This window comes from Lepisosteus oculatus, chromosome 3, assembly GCF_040954835.1.
Source record: "Lepisosteus oculatus isolate fLepOcu1 chromosome 3, fLepOcu1.hap2, whole genome shotgun sequence".
Taxonomy (NCBI): domain Eukaryota; kingdom Metazoa; phylum Chordata; class Actinopteri; order Semionotiformes; family Lepisosteidae; genus Lepisosteus; species Lepisosteus oculatus.
In genome coordinates, this window is record NC_090698.1 from 63,557,020 (window position 1) to 63,579,800 (window position 22,781).

The following is a 22,781-nucleotide window of genomic DNA, read 5'->3' on the forward strand; positions in this document are numbered from 1 at the left end:
AAGTTGGTGGGGTGTGGTAAAGTGAGATAATCTTAGATGAACTGATTATTCTGAGAAAAGTGTGGGAACATGAGTTAGTTTTGTACTCTCTGATCAATACCACTTTTTCTTTCATTCTTTATGTAAGAATTGATCAAATTCTGGACTATAATGAATATGAATATGAATATGGATTTTTTTTGTATGCTCTCCTAATATCACAGAGAATGAGCTTAAAACACCTCGGAATTAAGTTATTTGATCAGAGAAGGAAGAATGCAAAAAAATCAGTAATTGCTGCTCAACATTGATTGGATGATGTCTTGATTGGATACGGACAGTCAAGAAGATAAACAAGAAATAGTAACTGTACTAATGATCAGTTTTATTTATGAGGAAATATACTGCCTTTTATCTTTTTCACTCCTTCCACAACCTCCCGATTTTCAAGAACTGTGTCATTAAGTAGTTCTCCATGTAATATTTCTCAGGTCTGGTGCTATAACATTTCAGTGTTCATTAATGACAAGTGTTTGGCTCTTCCATTGCCTGTAACTGTTCATAAAATGTTTAAGTGATTGACTTATGCATCAATTGGAAGTTAATAATAATTGCTTACACTCATATAGTACTTTCCTGTACCCTTCACCACCACTAATGTGTAGCCACACCTGGATGATGGGACAGCAGCCACAGTGCTCCAGAACACTCACCACACACAGCTATCAGTGGGGAGGAGAACAGAGTGATGAAGCCAATTCATAGATGGGGTTTATTAGGAGGCCACGATTGGTAAAGGCCAATGGGAAATTTGGCCAGGACTCCAGAGTAACACCCCTACTCTTTTTGAGAAACACCCTGGGATTTTTAATGACCACAAAGAGTCATTTTCGGGGTGAAATTGAACATCAAGAAGACGGAGTACCTGGAATGCAGTGATCAAACAGATGGCATAATCGCAGCTGGTGGGGTCCAACTGAACAAAGTGACACAGTTCAAGTACCTAGGCTCATGTGTCAACTCCGGCTGCACTACCCTCCAAGACGCCAAGACGCAAGTCAGCGCCGCTTGGATGAAATGGTGGCAGGTCACTGGAGTACTATGCGACAAGAAGATCCCTTTATGCCTAAAATCCAAAGTCTACCGCTCAGTGGTCAGACCAGTGGCCCTATACAGAACTGAATGGTGGCCAACGACAAAGAAACATGAATAGGCACTCCATACGATGGAAATGAAGATGCTGTGATGGACCCTCGGCTTGACAAGACTAGACCATGTCATGAATGAAGAGGTACGAAAAACACTCAGAGTTGCCCCAATCACAGAGAAAATGAGGTAATCGCGCCTGCGATGGTATGGACACGTGCTCCACAGCAATGACACATCAATGGCAGAGACCACCCTCGAATTGAATGGAAGGCAGCCGGCCCCGTGGATGACCATTTACGCGCTGGCTGGATCGGCTGAAAGACGACATGTGCCTTGCAAAAGTCACCTGCAGAGATGCCGCAGACCATACAAAGTGGAAAAATTGGTGCAAACAAGCAGACCCCACGTAAGTGGGAAAATGCGAAGAAGAAGGAGTCAGGACCTCAGTTTTATGTCTCATCCAAAGGATGGCACCTTTTTACAGTGTCCCCATCACTATACTGGGGCATTAGGACCCACACAGACCACAGGGTGAGCCCCCCCAACTGGACCCACCTCTTCCAGCAGCAACCTTAGTTTTTCCCAGGAGGTCTCCAGGTACTGACCAGGCTCACACCCACTGAGCTTCAGTAGGCTGCCAGTAGTGAGTTGCAGGGTGATACTGCTGCTGCCGAGTTCCAACCCTAGAGCCCGATGGCAACTTTCCATTAGATGGACAAGAAATCTCTGTCAATCAGAGGCTGCTTTTACATGACACATATTGAATTTACATTCAAACATTTTATTTTCATCGTAATGACAATATTAATGAACTGTAGAGGGCGATTCAAAATGCACATACAATATTTTGTTTCTGAAATAGTCATGTGGTTACTACTGTACATGTCACTGAAGCAATCTCTCAATTTGATTTACACCAAGACTAAAATTCAGGTACTGGTAGTACTATTCAAAAAGAGTATAAACAGTATAAAATATTACACTTGACTGACAGACTAAGAAATAAACTTCAACTTAAATTAACTTTAAGTATACCAATTTTGGCCCTTGTCATCAATTCATCAAAATCTACAATAAGAAGTTATAATTGTAATAATGACAATGCTCTTCACTGTGTACAGAGTGCTACTAAAACCAGGTGGTACTGTACGTCTTTCACCAACAAACAGCAAGACATTCTACTTTCTGTGATGTGTTCGGGACACACACTGGTGTATAGGAATAACAGAATTACAGAATGCTCTGAGTACAAGAGAAAGAAATAATGTAAGAATTAAGGAACAAGTAATATGTTTATTCCATGCTGAAAAGAGAAGAAAGGAAACACAACATTTCGGCTGTGGAGCCTTCTTCAGGTGTAAAGAAGAAGGCGGCTCCACAGCTGAAACGTTATGTTTTCTTTCTTTATATTAGAGTTACTGAATGTTAGGATCTCTCTTAGGAAAGCAGCAGTAAAATTTAAGCAAAATACTTAACCAGTGGCCTACATTTAAAATTCCAAAGGAACAAGTAATAGGTTTATTCCATGCTGAAAAAAAAGAAGAAAGAAAACACAATGTTTTGGCTGTGGAGCCTTCTTCAGGCGTGAGCAGCCGAAGAAGGCACCACAGCTGAAATGTGTTTTCTTTCTTCTCTTTTCAGCATGGAATAAACCTATTACTTGTTCCTTTGCAGCCTACGCATGCTGATGCAGCTACTCACCTGAACTATGCAACAATTAATATTAGTACAGTACATTAGGTGGGTAGCTGCGTCAGCATGCATAGGCTGCAAAGGAGCAAGTACTATAATAGGTTTATTCCATGCTGAAAAGAAAGAAAACCCAATGTTTCGTGGACCCTTCTTCAGGTGTGAGAGTGTGTCAGGTGTGCTCACACCTGAAGAAGGCTCCACAGCTGAAACGTTGGGTTTTCTTTATCTCTTTTCACCATGGAATAAACCTATTTATTACCTGTTCCTTAGTACAGTATATGCCGGTATACTGGTGTATATCACAGTACAGGATACAGCATACATAAAATATTGAGAAATTTGCTTTATAAAGCATTTGGCTTTCGTGCAGATACGTTACAGTGCCAAGAAAAGCCAAAGAGCACCTGGACAATCTGCAAGACTACTGGAAAAAATGTTCTCTAGGCAGAGAAGTCAAAAACCGAACTCTTAGGCACAATGAGAAATATTTCGTGTGGTGAAAACCAAACACTGCCTTTCAGCAGAAGACTGAGTCTTCATCAGGATGAATTAGGTTGAAGTGTATTTAAAACGGAGAAGAGGTGGCACTTATTTAACCAGAGGGCTGTAGGAGTACAAAACAAGCTACTAAGTCTCCAGGAGGAGATTTAATTCTGACTCGGAAAAATAAGTAGTTAGTCACTATGCCCACAAGAGGGAGTAACAACCTACTTATTGCAAGAGGTTGCAGCAAACGGAGAGATAAACTGCCAGACAGTCAGGTACAATCCCAAAAGGACTCAGTCCCTTCCTATGGGGGCTAGCAGTCACAATATCTGTCGCCATCAAGTAGGGTCACAAAACAACCCAATTTACATTCTACAATAATGAAAATGGAACAATACAGCAACAATTGAATTCTGTCTGTCTCCAGTCGAGGAACCCGGAATTGTGAAAACATGATTACAGTTCTTAATTACACAAGCACTCATAGAAATCCTTACAGCCGGCAGCAGAGTGGCGCAGCGGAAGCGTGCTGGGCCCATAACCCAGAGGTCGATGGATCGAAACCATCCTCTGCTAAGTGTCTTTCTTTAAATTGCCCCCGGGTATGAATAAAGTATTTTGAAATTTTAAGGCACGGGTCTTAAGGATTAAGGTTTTACAATAACACGGTACTCTTTAGGATCATTATGAAAACGCTATTAAATGACTACCACCCTTCTGCAGTAAAAGTAAGTCTCGTTTTACTGTTGCAGAACATCAATCAATGACAACTGCTACATGTTTACAGAGGCCCACATTCACTTGGCTTCCGTCTCCTGTTCAACAGATTCAATCTGCTGAAACTGAATTCAGTCTAAAATTAGAAGTTCTGGTTATTAGGGCAATGCTGCGGTCAGGAGACCTTTTTTTGGTTTATATCGGGTCACTAATAGATGTTATCCTATATTTTAGGTTTCTTAATATTTCATGTAATCAATTGAAATGCACGTGCAACGCTACACTCTTTAGTGTGATAGCAGTGTATCGTTAAGCAAAATTTACAGTCCTGTGTATGCCCGTATCATTTATACATGATTTATTTTATACAGGGTCAGACGAGGACATGGGGATTAAAGCAAAAAGGTTAAATAAACTTCCCCATTCCATTTCACTGTAAATATGTAGCTCTTCCAGTAATTCGCATTTCATCAGATGAACCAGAAGAAAATGCCATGCATCTATTCGCATCCCCTTTTCAAAACAAAAAAGGAGAAGTGTTAGATTAAGAAACCGATGGCTGCTGCCGGACTAAAAAAAAACACAACAGGCTTCAGTTTCGATCTGTGACATCTTTAAGACCACGCTAACAACAAGCTTCTTCTGATGGGGACCAGGAAGTGTGTCTGAGCTCTGGTCCGAGGACGAATACGAAATCTTGATCACGACATCACCAGCTTCATGTTGTGTTGTAGAAGAAAGTAGAGCTACTGGATTGGGTACTGTTTTTTTTTTTCAACATTATGTGGGCGGGTGTCGTCTATTATAAAGGGGAAAAAAAGCCATGTGAAAATATTTACGGAAAGAAATGGAAAGTAGTTTTAAAATAGGTCACTACCAAAAAAAGTAGCTCGCAGCTGCACTGAAAGAACCTGTTTCTGGCTCAGTCCGGTTCTTGGTTGACTGCTTACAGTGAGTGTACTGTTCTTTAACAGTTTTATCTTTTTCTAATTTATAAGTAGACATTTCTAATTTCAAACATTTTTTGCCAGCTGAACTGAACTTCTGCAAGGCTGACTGGTTAAAAATGGAATGTGCGGCATTGTTTAGGACATACATTGAACCTGTTGTGCTCGCAGCTCAGTTTGGAAGTGCATTGTATGACACTGGCTTGCAAATTGTGGTGAAGGAAAGCTATAACCGAAAAACGTCAATAAACTCCACAAACCCCGGGGACGATTTGCAAAAAGCAATATCTAATTTTTACATGATCTACAGCATGATATCGAGCTTTGTTCCTTTCCTACCAGCTTTGTTCCTGGCAAGGCTTGGAGACAAGAGGTGTAGGAAGATACCCATTGGCGTGCCTTTAGTGGGTTATTTTCTCTCCAGAGCCCTCCTGCTCCTCGTTGTCCTGGTTGAGTTACCCATTGAGGTGATGTTTGGGGGAGCAGTGCTATACGGACTGTGCGGTGGTTTTTCATCTTACTGGGCTGGCGTCATGGCACTTGCATCCTCACGCTCAAGCGAAGAACGGCGATCCCTCCAACTGATCAGAATCGAGCTGGTTTATGGAATAGCAGGATTCGTAGGCAGCTTGTGCTCAGGACACATCCTGTCTTTTTCACAAGCAGTTCTGGTGGGAGCAAGTGTGTTCCTCTATTTGCTTTGCATCATATACATTGCATTCGTTCTAAAAGTTACCGCACAACTCGGCTCTCTTGCAGACAGGAACAAGAGCGAAGAAGAGCAGAGTGGACCATTGGAAAGTACAGGCCTGTGCAGTCTATGTGCCTATGGCAAGACTAACATTGTGCTGCTGTTTGTCAGTGCCCTCCTGTACGATGTGTCGGTTGGCAGTGCAATGGAAATTTTGATCTCGTTTGTAATGAAGGCGCCTTTGGATTGGGGTGCGAAAGAGGTGGGGTATGGGAATGCCGCCGGCTTTGTCATCTTCATCACCAGCTTTCTGGGAGTCTGGGTTTTCTCCAGGTGTTTAAGGGACACCACCATGATCATCATCGGGATGTTGTCATTTGCCAGTGGAATTTACGTCATGTCCTTTGTGAGGAAGACGTATCTGTTCTATATAGGTAAGATTTCTTTACTGTTTTACTATATTATACAAAATTATATGAAAAATAAAAAAAATCCTTTCTCTTTCTCCCCGGGCCCTCTATCCTCTGTCTCCACGTATTAATTATTAATTTTGCCTCTTTTACACTACCTTTTTCAACTCCCACTTCCCCTTTGTCACAGCTCTTTTTGACCTCCCTGCCTTTGTCTCTTACCGTACATCCCCATACACCTGAAAGAAAAGTTGTTTTTATTTTTTTGTTTTCCAGAATTGAGTTAATCTGTTCTTGTTACTGTATTATAAACCTGTGTTGCGGACATTTGCACAACTTTACCGACCCTTTAGTTTGATTCAGTTGTATTATGATTGCTATGTACAGAGTAAAACGCCAAGATCTATACAAAATAGACAGCAAATGGCATGGATTGGCTTGTATTGATGTAGACAAGATAGAGTGAAGTGAGATAACCATGTGAGAACTGCAATCATTATGCAAAGAGTAGCATACAGGTACCATAGGAAAAAATATACATATAAAATGGTCCACAGTGAGTTTGAAGATTGATCAATCTTATCACTAAATCTGGAATTTTTATAAGAGAAGAGCAACAAGATGCATTCTGGGGCTTAAAGAAATGTCCTACGCTAACAGAATTAAAGAACTGACTGTTTTTAGTCTTAAACAGAAAAGACTCTGATAAGACCTAATTCACAATGTGTAAATCTTGAAAGGAGTAAAGCTTGTAATAATCAACAATGAAACACAAACCACAGGGCACAAGTGGACACACCCATGGAGAGTACTTTTTTAAAATTGAAATCAGTTGGTACATTTTAAACAAAGGTTTGTGGGAGTATGGAAAACAAACTGCCCAGGCATGTGGTTGAAGCTGATACTCTGGATTCTTTAAAATCCTATCGAATGAGAACATTTCCAAATGGCCACGAAATGTTCTCATTTGTAATTATTTCATGTTCACTGGGAATAACATGCGTATCGAAAAGGTTTGTTGAGTCTTTTAGTAAATTTGGCTTGACTTGACTGATGGTCAACCTCCTGGCTGTAGGACCCCGATGCAGAGTGAGGAGTGACCAAGTGGTTACTAGAAAGGTGAAGATGGTGTGGAACAGGGGTGCAAAAGGATTGGAGACAATGGATTGGAGACTGACTGCAGAGAGAAGAGACTGATTGAATTTGGCCGGTGTCTTTATTCCTCATCTTTAATTATAGAATCAATTTCAGGCTGCTTATTTTTCTGACTGCTATTGTGCACATGTGATGTTAACAAAGTTAATGCTAACAAAGCACAACAATATTGTCTGCTAAAGACATTATTTTGCCTTCCTTCTACCAAATGAGTTCCAAGAATAATGGGTCAATCTAAGGGGTCATAATATATTTACTTTGTATTTCTATGATATTATAATATACAGATATACAGTGTACATCATCTAGAAGAAAATGTTTTTACAATGGGAGATTCTGTAAACAGTATACAGTAGTTGGTGTATTGAGTAGTCATTGCATGGAACAAAAAACTATCACTATCAGTATACTTTTTTATTATTAAACTGATACACAAAATACAAAGCCAAGGTCTAATGGACTTAATATAAGATTTAAAACATAGATATCCAACAAAATCACATAACGTGTGACCAACATACAAAGCATGGAATTAGGTTTTCAGCACAAAATGTGAGACACTATCAAAACCATTACAAAATGAGTATCTGAAATGTTTTCAATGATGTAAAATTGAGTCTTTTAGTTTTCAGGAATCTGACAACCAGTTTTCTTAGGGACTTCATCAAAGGATGGCTGAGCAATGAGGTTGCCCCAATCTGCACCAAAGATGTATTTGTCTTTAAGGAGATTCCTCTCTGTTATGACACTGCCTCCACCCCAATGGTTGGCATGAACAATGAAATAGCATAATTATCACCTTAATGTCTCTACACATGGTCCTCCATCAGGTTTATTAAGGGCAAAATGACATTGTCTAGTAAATTAAAAAAAAAATTCTGCTGCTAGCTTAAATGTTCTCCAGCTGTCAGCATGGGTGCCCATAAATGATATGTAATCTCTAAGGTCATTTTCAAGAAAACAGACAGTATGGATTATTTCTTCCTGGAGCTTCTCATGTGGCTGCCATTGCTACAGTGTCTGAAAACAATTGTGCTGATGGTTTGGGCTGAAGTAGGGGTCTGTCCCAGGAAACAGAACGAGTTTCCTGGTTTCTCTGAACTAGTCAGTTGATTGCTGAACAGTATTCTCGTTCTCAAGGCAACGTCTGTCACACACAGGCCACCTTCAGTTTCCTAATTAATTTTACAAATTGACCAAACAATGAACACCTGGTCTCTTTTTGATCAATTGAGTGTAATGTTTTCTTATTGCAGAGATCAATAACTCTCAATCAACAAACCAGATCTGCACTATATTTAAATTGTAAACAAGAGTTATATATGTGCTTAATATTGATGTAGAACTGAGGCTAGGTTATTTGCATGTGGTGTTTCGTAATAGTTTCTTGTTCTAGGACCCAGTCGTACTTTACCTATGTTCCTGCTTTCCTTTGATTCTTCCTTTCTGAAGTAAGATGTGACCACCATCGTGGTGCCAATAATTGGTTGCCCTCCCCCCCCCCCCCCAATCACACAGACAGGTGGCCTTAATTGTGGTAGCAATAGCAGTAGTATGCTGTACACATAAAAAACATAGCAGAAGTATAACAACAAACATTGTAAACTGACCAAATAAAACCAATAGCAAAATAAAGCTATGCATTAAAAGCTGTAGTACAATGACTGGTTTTTAAGAACATTTAAAAAATGTCTGTAAATGTAGATTTTCTTACGGAGCTGGGGAAAATCTCCCAGTTATTCTCCCTGGGGTAGGGTAAGAGGACCTGAATCAACTCAGATTAAGTGTTGGACTATACTCATCCAACAAATCCTTAAGGTAACCACAAGCCATACTGTATCATTCACTGCCATTCACTGGTGATGTTCTGTAATGCTAAGTAGAATGGTTTGATGAAAGTGTAGGATATAACATAGACCTAATACAGCCCAGGACGTGAAGCAAAAACCAGTGGCAGATGAAATGTGAATAATAAGGTGAAGGTTCATAGTAATGTACACTTGAAACTCCTGATATTATAGTTTTCTAATAAAATATCCTAGCATTTCCCTACCAGGGTCCCGCCTTGCAGTTTACTGTACAGGTGGAAGGCAGAGAAAAAGATCTCGGGATGTACTGCACAGGTACAGTGTGAATAGATGGTTTTCGAGGAGGTAACAGAATGTGGCCAGAGAGAAGGTAGTTTGGAGATATGAATGGCTGGTGACAGGAAGGTTTATTAAGTCCAAAGACAGAAGGGTAAACTAATGTAGCTATTTAACACAGCCATAAGTAAAACACAAGTGTATAACACATGTATACACTTAAATTAAATACAGATTATAAGACCATAAATCCATAGGCCATGCGTTTTAGATTTCAAGTATTATTACTTTTTTTTTCTGAAACTTCAAAGAAGTTAAAAATTGAACTAACCCTTGCAATAGATTTAAGTACAGCACAGTACCAAAGACATTATTAGCAGGTAAGAGGTACAGTATGAGTAATGATAAAAAAAAAGATGGAATACAAAAACATCTGGTTTCTTTTAAAACTGCCTTCGTATTTCCTGTTTTTTTTTTTTTTGCTGAGTTTTAAAGTTGTATTCATGTTTCCTGGATTCTGAACTGTTAAACTTTGGAATTTGTGATTCTCTACTCTGAAGAAAAAGGAGCACCGAATAACAACGGAGAACGTACAGTAATAGTTTAAAAAACGACCTCCTGATCATTCTTGATTACTAGTCCTTAGGGGAAAAAGTTCCTTTCTTAAAGCGGCAAACGTTGTTTTTGTGAAGTATACTTTTATATCGGCACAGAGAAATAATGTGGTTACAGTACATTTTTTGCATGCTGCAGCCTGTGGCATTTTTTGTGTAACGTTTTCTGTGAAAGCATGCTTGCATTCTTCAAAATAGTCTGCGTTTGTGGTATTGAATTTTAAAACCCCTTTCACAGTTCGTAAATTAAAGTAAAAAAAAATGCAGTGGTCCATTATCCGTGAATTCCTTGAGCCCGTTATTATCGCTGCTCAGGTTGCCAGTTCGTTCTTCGACACCGGTTTACTGATGGTAGTGAAAGAACATTACAACGTGTCGAACAGCAGTACCTCTCTGTTTGCCGCACATTATAAAAACCCCGATGACGATCAGCAAAGGGCAGTAACCAATTTCTACATGATCTACAACATTATAACGGGATTTACACCTTTTCTCCCAGCTCTTTTTCTGTCTGGGCTTGGTGATAAATGGAGCCAAAAGATTCCCATCTGCGTGTCTTTGCTGGGATATGTGATCTCCAGAGCTCTCTCTCTCCTCATTGTCCTGCTTGAGCTGCCCATCGAAGTGATGTTTGGGGCAGCTGTTGTTTATAACTTGTGTGGAGGCTTTTCTGCATACTGGGGTGGACTCATGGCTCTTGCAGCAGCACAGTCCACTGAAGCAAAAAGGTCTGTCTACTTTGGAAGAATTGAAATGGCTTATGGAATTTCTGGGCTTTTTGGCAGCATGGCCTCTGGCCACCTCTTCCAAAATTTGGCCTTTGCACAAAAGAAGGGGGCTTTGTTGTTTGAGCTGAGTGTTTCCCTTTACTTATTTAGCTTCATCTACAGTTTTTTTGTTTTAAAAGTCCCATCTGTTGAGAGGAGACAGTCACCTTTGACTGCTGAGCAAACTTCCATCAATCACAGCCTTCCTAGCAGACATGGTGAAGAAAGCAGTTGTGAGACAGAAGTCACTGAAGTGGTGAACCAAAACTCTTTTGATAAGATTAACATTGGACTTCTGTTTACTGCCGGAATATTGTACGATATGTGCTCCTGGGGCATCACAGATATTTTGAACTCCTTTGTCCTCAAGGAGCCCTTAAACTGGGATGCCACACAGGTTGGTTATGGGAATGCTGCCTACTCTGCTGTTTTCATCACCAGTTTTCTGGGAGTCCTGCTTTTCTCGAGGTGCTTAAGCGATACCACGATTATAATCATAGGGATGGTGTCTTTTGCCGCTGGTATACTGGTCATGGCATTTGTGACAAAAACATTCCTGTTCTATGTAGGTAAGATCATTTAATGTGTTAACCCGATGTACAGTATGTACTTCTCTGTAGTGTGATTCTGTCGGGAAGAGGATAAATCACATTAAGGAGATAAAAAATGTGATTTATGCTCAGGGATGCGCAAGCTCCCATAACCATGTATCAGATCTCTGTTTTACTGATTGTAGTAATGGGAAATACAGCAGGTGCAATGTGGAACATAAAAAGACAAAACAGCAGGCTGATTATGAGAATTTGGTCCAAACAATCTTCAAGCAGATCTGCAAATCCATAGCAAAGAAGATATATATTTTTTAAAGGACACAAATGAGTTTCTTTTCTTCTGTCTTAGGGTGTTCTGTTGTTCATTTAGTTTGAACATTTTTGTTTAATTAATTGTAAGGAGCACAGTCCTGAATATGAATATGATATAATTATTTGTTTTATTTTTTTGTTGATTGAAGCATGGTCCAAGTATAGAACAAATTTAACAAAAATGCAAGAAGAGGTGTGTGCAAGAGATATATTTAGTGAAAGTCAGTAATGGTTGCGATTTTAAATGGCTGGGTGAAATTGGCTTTATCTGTTGTAATCCTTCCCAGCTTCAGATGAGAACTTTCTTATTTTTTCAGACTCCGTTGTATTTGTTTAAAAATGGGAAAAGGTATGGGAAAAGGCATGTATTCTGTTCAGTGTTGCATAATTAGTGGTCTTCAGCTCTTATGACAAAATGTGTTTGAATTGATGTTTGCTTTTCTGTGGTTTCTGAGTTTTTGAAAATCTGCTATTAAAATTCTCCCAATGTCTAGACTTTCAAAAAAAAGCATCTTTTAAGTAGAATCCTAAAAGACAACTAGGAAATTATGTAGATACAGTATAGCTTTGTGTCTCATTTCAGTACTCAGAACCATTCGTTATGCTTTAACATCTGTTAATGTTTGCTTTATTTTACTAGCTCTGAGCAGCATGGCAACACAGTGCTTAGCATTAGCATTAACCTTCCAGCATGACTGTGGGAGGAAACTAGAGCTCCCAACCAAAACCTTAGCAAACATGAGCAAAACATGCAAACTCCACACAGATAGCACCCCAGGTCCAGAATTAAACCCCCAGCACTGTGAAACAGCAATGCAAAGCACTGTGCCACGTTGGTGCCATTAACTGAATGCACTTGCATTTTTCCCTGCCTGGCTTTCATTTATCTTTTTTTTCACGTTTTTCTTCTATTTGCAATGCACTTTAACACGTCTTCCAGTTTATTTCTCTGCAGCTGCTACTGATTGGCCAGTGATTCTAATATAAACAGCATGTTTCTGCTCTTTATTTTCTGTGTTTTTTGCTAGCCAATCTCCCGTTAGCTCTGAAATTAAACAGATTACATTGTAGGTTTGGTGATTTATTCTATTTAGACAGTAATCGATTATTTTTAAGTTGACTTAGGATTTCTTACTGTTTATAAATATGTTTAATATGTATTTCAAAGAAACATTTGGTGAACAATGTTTTAAAATTGTGAGGGCGCACAGGTGAATTCTTTGGAATGATCAGAAAGAAAGGTTCATTGAACGAAGTATTTGGTTCAATGCATTCTACAGCATGGCAAGGGAACTCTTCTAGCATTTACAGTCTGTGTTCTTTTTATTTGTTACAGCTCGTGCTTTGAATCTGTTTGCTTTGATTCCAATGCCCACCATCCGCTCATTGCTGTCAAAGCAAGTCCCAGGATCCTCATATGGTAAGACTCCTTCACTAGGATTTGGGCACCACATGGAAAGTGGATATACAGTAGTCAGATACTAACGACAGAAGGCTTGAGATACAGACCCTAAATCTGAAATTGTCATAAGAAGTTATAACTAAAAAGGTTTTTGTTAGTGCATGAATGATGATTTAACCCTTATGCATAATACCTTCAGACTGTATTGACAAACAGCATTACAGTGAGGAAGCTTAATAGATTACTGCATCTGTTGTTTGCATGCCATATTAAAGCACTGGGGAAGAACTAAGCACAAAAATCAAAATTTGATACTAATTCAAACCATTCTTTCTAGACCTTTGAAATTGTTTAATTGTCAATATTCTAAAAGCTTTAGAAAATAACACATACTGTATTTATATGAAACCCACATAAAATTAGTTGTATGATGCACGTAATGTAGTTTGACTGGGTTCCATAGGCAGAACATTTAAAAAAATGTAGCATTTGCCTTTATGCTCTTCATCAGTTTTATTAAATATTTCTTTCTTTATGGAAAGTGATTTCTTGGTTTGTTTGTTTCCTTGTTTTGTGATTAAACCATGTTAGACTGTAAAATGGTTTGAAATTCCAAGGGTTAATGAAGTTGATGTCTTTTACTTCCTAGTCAGCTATATCTGGAGAAGTGTCAGTAATAAATGTGGGTCATTGTTGAGCTGTGCCTGGGAAAGACTGTAGTTCTGTTCTATTCTATCATTCCTGCTCTTCCAGGATAATGGCTCTTTTAGTACTGGGGCTTTCCCTTTGATGTCATCCATTGGCAAACTTGGAAAAAAAATCCAAAATTGTGAAAGACAGGCAGTATTATTATTATCATGAGTCAGGAACTTCAGTAACATTTTATTTGAATGCTGCTGCATAAAGGCTTCATAATTTCTACATAACTGCTAAACAAGATGTCATAATGAGATACACAATGCTTTATGGGGGGATGCACAAATAACATAATGTGTTTGTATTTACATCACATCATACCGAGCGCTGTACTAAAAAAGATCCATTATGCAGGAGCATTCAAATCAAGTGTTACTGGAACTTCATAGAAAAGTAGTATTATATGGTTTAAATAAACACAATGCGTTAAATTTCTGTAAATGATTCCCCTTACAGGCTCCTCTTTCTTGAATACCATAAGAAAAGCAACAATCTGAACTACACTGATTTCATTAAGAGTGAGTACAGGCAGTAACACCTGTTCAAACAGAGCAAGTCTTAGAACAATCGCTATTTAAAATCAGTGAAGAAATGTATTGTCGTCAGGTGCTATTTCCATTAACATTAACAAAATCACAGATTCCAAAATATAAAAAAAACACTTCAATGATATGCATACAGGTGCAGACATCAAGTCCGGTGCATATAAAGACTGCACCTGCACAACAATCATGTCATTATTTTTTTAAAATTTCTTTTAATCATTAGTTACATAGCCAGATTCCTAAAGAGCAAGGAGTCACACACTGATAATGTGCTTAGGAAATGCATAATCATGCAACCTAAGCACTGTGAAGACAAATTAAAAAAAAATTGCATTCAGGTACCTTAAGCATAAGAGGAGCTTTTATAGCTTTCTATCTATAAAGCATATTTTTTTCTGAACAATACTTTTATTGGGTTTATTTTAATCTGTCGCACTAAATTTCACAATTCTTATGAAAATATTTTTAAGACTTGAATCTGTGACAGATGAGGTCGAGCATGCTGCGAATGATCTGTCCATAGGTTGGTACTCACATTCCTTTATGGGTTTCATTTGTACTGTTAATCTCATTTAATATAACCCTTATGGTTCCTTGCAGTTGTTTTTTTACATATTCCCACAGACATTCAGCTGGATTTGGTGCTACTATGTAATGCATGGTACACCCCACTATCTTGTTTTTTAAAAAAAACTTCAGAAAACATTGAATTTTAAACAATCGAGAGCTTGTTGATTTTATGGAACTCTAATACTGAGCCGCCATAAACCTTAGCTCATAATGCTAGCATTTAAAAATTAACTAGTCTTTCAATAAACAGTGAGAATTTATCAGCATAAGGAATTGTGATATAACACCCTTTAAAACATGTGGGCTTTTGTGTGCCATAATTCCATATCTTCGAAGACACTGATCAATAATTTTTAGCATTTCTTTTAATCAGGTCAAAGCATCTTGGCTCATTGCTCGGATGGTAAAAATGTTGTGTTTCCGCTTGTGCACTCCTCTTTTTTAGGCTGGTCTCCAACTCCTTCCCATACTTTAGTTCTCTCAAATTACTGTAGTCTGCTTCTTACAATTCAGTACAAAGAAGTGAGTTCATTTGCTTACTGCACTACCCAGAACTCAGGTATGTTAAAAATTCTGTCATGGGCTGGAGCACAATTCCCTGCACGTAGTTTTCTCTCCTTCAGTCTTTTCCGGTAAGATGAATTATGCAATTGAAGCATCTGACCTGTTTTTCAGCTGCAAAAAAGGATAGTCCCCAGGAGGAGAGAAACTGGATGTGTGTTCTTCCCCTCCAGGGAGTGCCTTAGTTTTGGCTTTGGCATGCTGATTCTATTTTATGCTTCCTGAAAGCAAAAACCGAAAGAGTTAGGCCAGTGAGACTGTATGTGGTTTTTAAAATGGCCAGATATTGTCTTTGCCCCTTCAGACAAGCAGAGCCTCAGACTTCATATGATTAATTTTCCTGGAAGGAATACCTAAGCTTAAAATGTAATAATACCATATTACTATTTGGAAATAAGTATACAAAATTCAATGAGGTAGCTGTTTAATTTGTAGATGGTCTGAATTTTAAATGAGGTTAGTTTGCCTTCCTAAAATTTGCTTGATGCACTTTTTAATCAAGTTCCTGACGCTGATACAGGTTTTTTAAGCATTAATTTTATTTTCAAGGGAAGAGAATTTTAAAACGTATAATCTCAATGTTAAGTTTAAAAAGTAACATCTAATTTACCTTTAGATGATGTGCACATTAATATAAACACTATAATTAGTGTTATACTTTGTGTACTAGTAATATTTTTTGTTTAAACACAAAAAATTTGAGCAGTAAATACAAAGCAGCAATACAAAGTTCTTATTTATTGCATTTGTAACTCAGTGTCAAAATCAATCAAATCAAAATCTCCCATAACACCAGTTTAATGTTTTTTTCATCCATTTAATACATTAAACCTTTGCATTTCATTTACTGTTGTCTGTGTTTTAGTGACTAAAATCACCAGGGAAGTCTGTTTGTTACGGATATTTATATGATTATCTCAGTCTGCATTTTGATCAGCTCGAATCAGGAAAGTTCTTAATACTATGAGTATAACTGGAATTTCACAATATTGTTGGTGGGAAGAGAATAACATTAGTTCCTGTAGTCAGCCATTTTGAACTGAATAAGTCACATATCAAATGTGAGTATGGTATGCACAAAGAGTTTTTATTTTATACAGTACCTCTGTCCTTTAATATCTAACCTTTTTTTTACAAAGACTACAGAATTGTAACTGCTTAGATATCAAGTTAAAAATATTGATAGTACAGAGAGAAACCATATCCATTGTTCTGTTGTTTTATACTTTAAAAAAATAGGGATGGAAAATAAAATTCACTTTTTCTTTAGACAGAAGACCATTTTGTCTAATCAAGCACATCATATTTGTTTTCCAGAATAGTTTTTAGTAGGAAACAATGAGACATCTGGTAGGTACAGGTTCTCTGCACTCAGTTGTTAAATGCTTATATGAGTGAAACCTGTTGAGTTGTTTAAAAAACATAGAAATCTGAGCTTAAAAATTCAATTGTCCCATTCAGTAAAGAGAAATCTTACACAATGGAATCCTGTAAATTGTTTTTGTAACTGAGTTCCTGAATGTGCCTTCACATTCAAAAGAAAGGTACAGTATATCCCTTATTCAATCCTCATCTCAGTGCACTGTGCTCTCTCATTGCAGTATCACAGCAGCACACCCTGCTGGGAGAATGTGGTCAGGACTGAGCATAGAGTATCAGCAAACTGATGTTATATCTCTGTGACCTTGTCTTAACCCTTCTAATCTGACCTCAGGCTCCCAGTTGAGCTGTTTTCCACACTCCCTGTTGAAGTTTATTTGAGTGACCCTTCAGAACACAAGAAAGCAGGCAACCTCATTATTAAATATATTTGTGTAAATTTCCCATCAGTATACTACAGCGAGATGAAATTCTACTCCATTTTTCTTTTGACTATTTTTCTTAAATACAGATCGCTCATTCCATTTTCCTCAGTCATATTCCTTCAGTGAGAAAAAAAGAGTACTAAATACGGTTGTATTTTATATACAACATTGTATATACAGTACTTTATACATTCAAGAAGACCTGGTCTATAACACCTAAAAGCAATGTTTTTGTAAATAAAAAGAAAATACAGACCTAAATTTTTAAGGGAGTTTTTCTTTTACATGTAAGTATTGTTCCATGACATGTGCTATAATTTTAAAGCAGTAAAAGGACGTCCAAAGCAAGTGTCAAAGAGTACCATGGTTTTTATTTTTGCAGGTTTGACTAAAACATTTTTGAGCTGGGAAGTGTTTGCAACGTTTGCCTGGTATGGCAGTTTGAATCTAGGTCAAGCACACACTGTAAGCTTCGCTTACATAATGTCACAAAGCGTCTTTCAGGACCCTATGCAGACAGCACAATCCGGAAGGGAGTGAGAAAACACAGGGAAAAAGGACCAGGATAGGGGCTGGAAGAATAACAGGGGGCGTGTCCAAGGTGCGCTGGTACCCGGGGGGGGTGTCCAGGGCAAACAAGACCAAGGGTGTCCGTTAGAATATCCTGGGAAAGCCAATGTCCAAAACCGGGTGATCCATTTTGACCAACCGAACTAAGTTAAAAGCCGGAGCGGGATCCGGCGAAGGGTCGGGGGAAATAAAAGGGGGTTACGGGGCCAGGCGCTCCCAGTTCCGGACCCAGATGGTCAGGATGCTGTTGTGCCTATGCCGTCGAGTCGCTCCTGGACTCTTGGGTAGGCGGGCTTCAAGGCGTCCATCTTCTAAAGCTGAGCCCAGATTGGCAGGAACATCTGGCTTTTATAGGATGGGGGCAGGAACTGGAGGCAGGTGCAGGAGATAGAGAAATAATGAGGAAAGACTGGAGCGTCCTTAAGAGGAGGGGTTTACGACTGTGACATATAGAGAATTTCAAATAAACAAATTCTTATTTTATATCTCGTTATATCTTTTGTTGCATAAAAACAAGAAAGGTTTATGAGACTCCTAGTATACCACAGTAACATCTGAGCTCACATTACAGTTTTGAAGTATGGTTTTTGAAATTCTTCTAAATTAATTTTTAGGAGCATGCACTGTAAAAGTAGCACCCTGACTCAAAACGTTTGCTAAATATATTTTATATATATTATATATTCATTTAATGTAGAAGCCATCAAAAAAGGCATTGCGAAATGAAGCCAGTGGAAAAACTAAGTGACAGTGTAAAACCCACAGCAAGATGTTCAGGTTAGATCATTGACTTGAAAGCCTTGCATTTGGAGAATACGTTAGGAATGTCTGTTAATGTAGCTTCTTTTTTCCAAAGGCAAAATTATGATCGTGCTGCAGCTGTCATTCACCCTTGCTGGTGTGGCCTACTCACCTATTTTTACGAAGATTTACCAAGCTACCCTGGACTGGTTTGCTGGATTTGTCTTCACTTTGTCCAGTATTCTCACCTGCCTGGCCATTATCCCCATATGGTAAGAAGGGTCTCTGCTCTTACAAGGGTGTAGAACTTACTGCCAGAATAAATTCTACAAGAACAACTGTTCATGTAATGAAGAAACCATTATATTCAGATTTTACTAATGGCATGAGATTTGAATTAAGAATGTAGACTACAACCGTCCTTAAACTGAAGCTCCATTACTAAAATACAGTGCCTTGAGAAAGTTTTCATGCCCTCCTTCCCAAACAATATTATTGTGTTATGACCAGAATTAGAATTGTTAATGTATTAAAATGATTTTTAATACATTGACAATTTAAAGGGGCAAATATTTTTATTGAGCAGTACATATTTATGGAAAATGAAAAACAGAAATATCTGGTTTACAGAAGTAATCGCCTCTCTTAGTCAATACTTTGTAGAAGCACCTTTTGCAGCAATTACAGCTTTGAGTCATCTTGGATATGTCTGTATCAGCTTTGCACATCTTGATGTGGGGATTTTTCCATTGATTGAGGCTAAACACATACAGTAGTCCAGGTGGGTAGCTGCGTCAGCATGCGTAGGCTGCAAAGGAACAAGTAATAGGTTTATTCCCCGCTGAAAAGAGAAGAGAGAAAACACAACGTTTCTGCTGTCTGAAGGCTGAAGGTGTCCACCAGGTGTCGGTAGGTGTCTACCAGGTGTCGTCCTGGTAGACCTTCTGCTGTGACATGCACTGATGGACCTTATGTGGACAGGTTCAATTCTTCTGAAATAATTGTACTGACTGGACTGTTCAGGTTTTAGAGGGATTACACAAGGAACGTAGGTGAACCTGGGCTCAATTTGGAGTGTCACAGTCAAGGGGTGAATAAGTGAAAAGGTTTCCAGAACTCACATTCCACTTTCGTATTATATATTTATTTGTATAGCCCGGCACCTTGATTTCTTATGTTTGTTTTACAACAAAGAGTATATTTTCACAACGTAAAGTTAACCAATTCATTCCATCCTGGAAAAAAAAGCATTTGCAGAATCGAAACTTTCAGACATGTTATTATCATTCTTCTGTTTCATGTCGACATTTTTTTCTTTTTTGTAGCATCGTAGGATGGAGAACCACCAGGCAGGAAGGATATGAAAGGATACCAAGTTAATGAAGGAATGAAACCTCACCCTTCATTAGATTGAGTTACTTCTTCTAGGCCTTTTTATATTACTGTCTTCAGTGGTTGCGTGCTGGAATGTTCACTATTTACATTTTTACCTCACTGAGCTTATTCTTATAACCTGTCTCAGTGTATCTCTCCATAGTAACAGCCTAAATTCTCTTCAGGCTTTATTAATGAAACACTAGTTTTAAGGAAAGTTCTCAGTATAATTGTAGAATTGTAGAAAAAAAAAACAATACGTAACAGATCTCAGACGCTTCTGATTTCTCTCTGCCATTTTACTGATGTCTTAAATAAGTTGTATTAAACTTTTAAATTAGTAGTGTCTTCACAAGAAGGTCTTCTTAGTAAAAGGAAGCAAAAGAAAATATACCATTATTTTGACTTTTCAAACTTGAAACTTGCTCGACCTTGGCAGGGTTAAAAATACAATAGTTTTATTGTTAATACATCTATTTTCTTCTTATTTATTGAATTAGTTACATTATGGGCTGTTCTATTTTTATTAAATACTGTAATTAATTCAGATATATTCAAAGAGGATCAACCTCATTACAGGGTCTAAATGACATACAGTTTGGTTAGTTGGGTAATGTAAATGTTTGTGTAGATAAAACAGGTTTTTTGACTTTAGAAAAAGAAGTGCATAGGCCTCATATGTCTCTGTTTTTATTTGTCTATATTAGCTAATTAAAAGTGGAGGGATTCCGGGATTTGTACAGCCTGGTTGTTTCATTGGACTTAATCGCTGTTTTCTAAAAGTAAAAGCCTGACAAGGTGTGTCAAAAGGTAATTTGGAGAATACATTAGGGTCTTGACATTCGTGAAGGTTCAGTACAGAGAACCATGACGAATAACCAAATACACACATACAGTAACCAAGTCAACTACTATACCATTGCGCAATGTACTGTGATACAGTGTAAACTCATCTAACTGACATCTAACACAAAGTAACTGACCCTTGATAATTAAAGACCAAATGAGTAGACCCGTGGGAGTTGCAATTTACAGTACTAGACACTCCCATAGTGTAGAATTGTTTTAATCCAGTTGACCACACTTGAGCTATAAGACCTAAATGAGGGCAGTTCTGAAATGTTCTATATAGTACACATTTGTGATACAAATTACAATCCCCACTGAGATTTAAGAGCTGAAACAAATTTCAGAATATTTGTCTAAAAACCTCTCTACAGCAAAAAACAGAAATCAAAAGGGACCTTAAGGATAGGGATTGAGGATCACTGCTCTGAATGTTCTACACAATAGTGCAAAAAATGTGGGAGGCAAAAAGAACTTGCTAAACAAAAGTAAACAGTGGTACTCACACTACCACCCTAAACAGTATACAGTATCTGTTTATGATTAGTTATGAACATTTTTCCCCATTAGTACTACAGAAAGTTGTACAGCAACAAAAAAGACTTCAATAAAGCTGATGAGACAAGTCAGACCTTAATAATGTAAATCAACTGGGCCAAGGAACAAGTAATGGCACAGCAAGACTTCAGAGTTACCACCATTTTACATCTACACAAAGGTAAGGGCGATTTATTTTGATTAAGAGGAGAAGTGCTCTCGGCAGAGCACTATGTCACATATTTGAAACACCACAGCCAGCAGTGAGGATTCATATGAATCTGCCAAGCCCATTTCCCATGACAACATGATCAGGCAGACAATCTATCCCACCAGCGTGTAATTAAACTACCACTTACCTCGTTACCTTGTTGACAGTACTTCCCTTCTGTGTCTTAGTGATTCATTCCTAAGCCATGGTGATCCTTTTCTAGTGCTTACTTTGCTTCCCTGGCTTTGTTTACCGTCTGTATTGTTAACCATGTCTTTGGATCCCCCTTGTGCTTTGTTTGTGCATCCTCGTGTTTGACCCGGACTGTCACGATCTTGTTTGGATTCTCTCACGTGCTAAAAACAACTGTACTCATTTCGCCTGGCTTCACTCCCGAACTTCTCTTCGTGTCCTATGCCTTGTCTTTCGAACTTGAAAACCTGTTTGCACAACTACAGCTTTGCTGTGCTCTATCAGGTCAGTGCTGCAATATCTGCACCTATATTGCATAGGAATTTCACAAGAGCCTCACACGCGAAAGCACTTTTAGTGAATAACAGCTTGTGGTGAAAATGCAGCCACATTAAACATGACTGTGCAGAATTTCACATTTGTGCTCTCCAGTGATTTCCTGCATGGCCCTGTGAAACCATGAAGGACTATACATTGACAATGAGGGCTGTAGCAGCTTTTCATTTCCTCATTCCACATTAACTTAAATAAAAGGATATTCTAATTATTCCCATTGAAGAATATCTCAAGTCCTCCAATTGGTAGAGTATAGCATGTGAATTTATTTGATGTCATGTTAAAAATGAATTAATTGCTTATCAATGCATATAACAGAGTATGCTATACAGTACTAGGTCCTAGTCAGCACTGGTCCTAATCAGAATACATTGCTGGGATCAATGCTTCTCTTAATTTATATAAATTTATACAGTTAACAGACTAGTCATTTTTGTAGACATGATCAAAATTCACAAATATTTTGATAAAATTCAACATATATGAAAGATATAGTATAATGTAGAAAAGTATAGGATGTTGCATACAATTGGTAAAACCAAATTCAAATTAGATTCAGATTAGGCATGGATTGGGTTTCCTTTTGGCTGCCATTTTGAAAATCTAGTGCTGAAATCCCTGTTGCTTGCAATGGAATTTAAATAGTTTCACTATAGGGCCCATTAAAAATAAATCAGTAAACATACTGATCAGTTTTCAAAATGTGCAAAAAAAAGGGACACATGTAGGAAGACCACACAAACACGAGCATAATAAACACACAGATTTTAAATACATTCATTTTTTATTGGTCCAATATTTAAAATCGATTGAGGTAAACGTAATTGCATCAAAAATATCA

General features: G+C 38.0%; 1 protein-coding gene and 1 non-coding gene across 3 annotated transcripts; both read left to right on the plus strand.

Annotated features, from left to right (window-relative positions):
• The first annotated feature begins 3,810 nt into the window (after positions 1-3,810).
• trnam-cau (transfer RNA methionine (anticodon CAU)) lies at positions 3,811-3,882 on the plus strand. Its single transcript has one exon. It is a non-coding gene; the product is annotated as a tRNA-Met (tRNA).
• Positions 3,883-4,981: 1,099 nt separating this feature from the next.
• LOC102686924 (solute carrier family 46 member 2) lies at positions 4,982-21,289 on the plus strand. 2 transcript variants are annotated; one of them, XM_015362511.2, is made up of 4 exons: positions 4,982-6,095; positions 12,891-12,974; positions 18,560-18,716; positions 19,770-20,561. In XM_015362511.2, exons 1-4 carry the CDS (start codon positions 5,090-5,092, stop codon positions 19,822-19,824), a joined length of 1,302 nt encoding a protein of 433 aa, XP_015217997.2. In that variant the 5' UTR covers positions 4,982-5,089; the 3' UTR covers positions 19,825-20,561. The 2 variants fall into 2 exon arrangements, with proteins under 2 accessions (XP_015217997.2, XP_006626693.1); XM_006626630.3 differs by lacking the exon at positions 4,982-6,095 and adding an exon at positions 9,791-11,260 and having other exon boundaries at positions 19,770-21,289.
• The last annotated feature ends 1,492 nt before the right edge of the window (positions 21,290-22,781 follow it).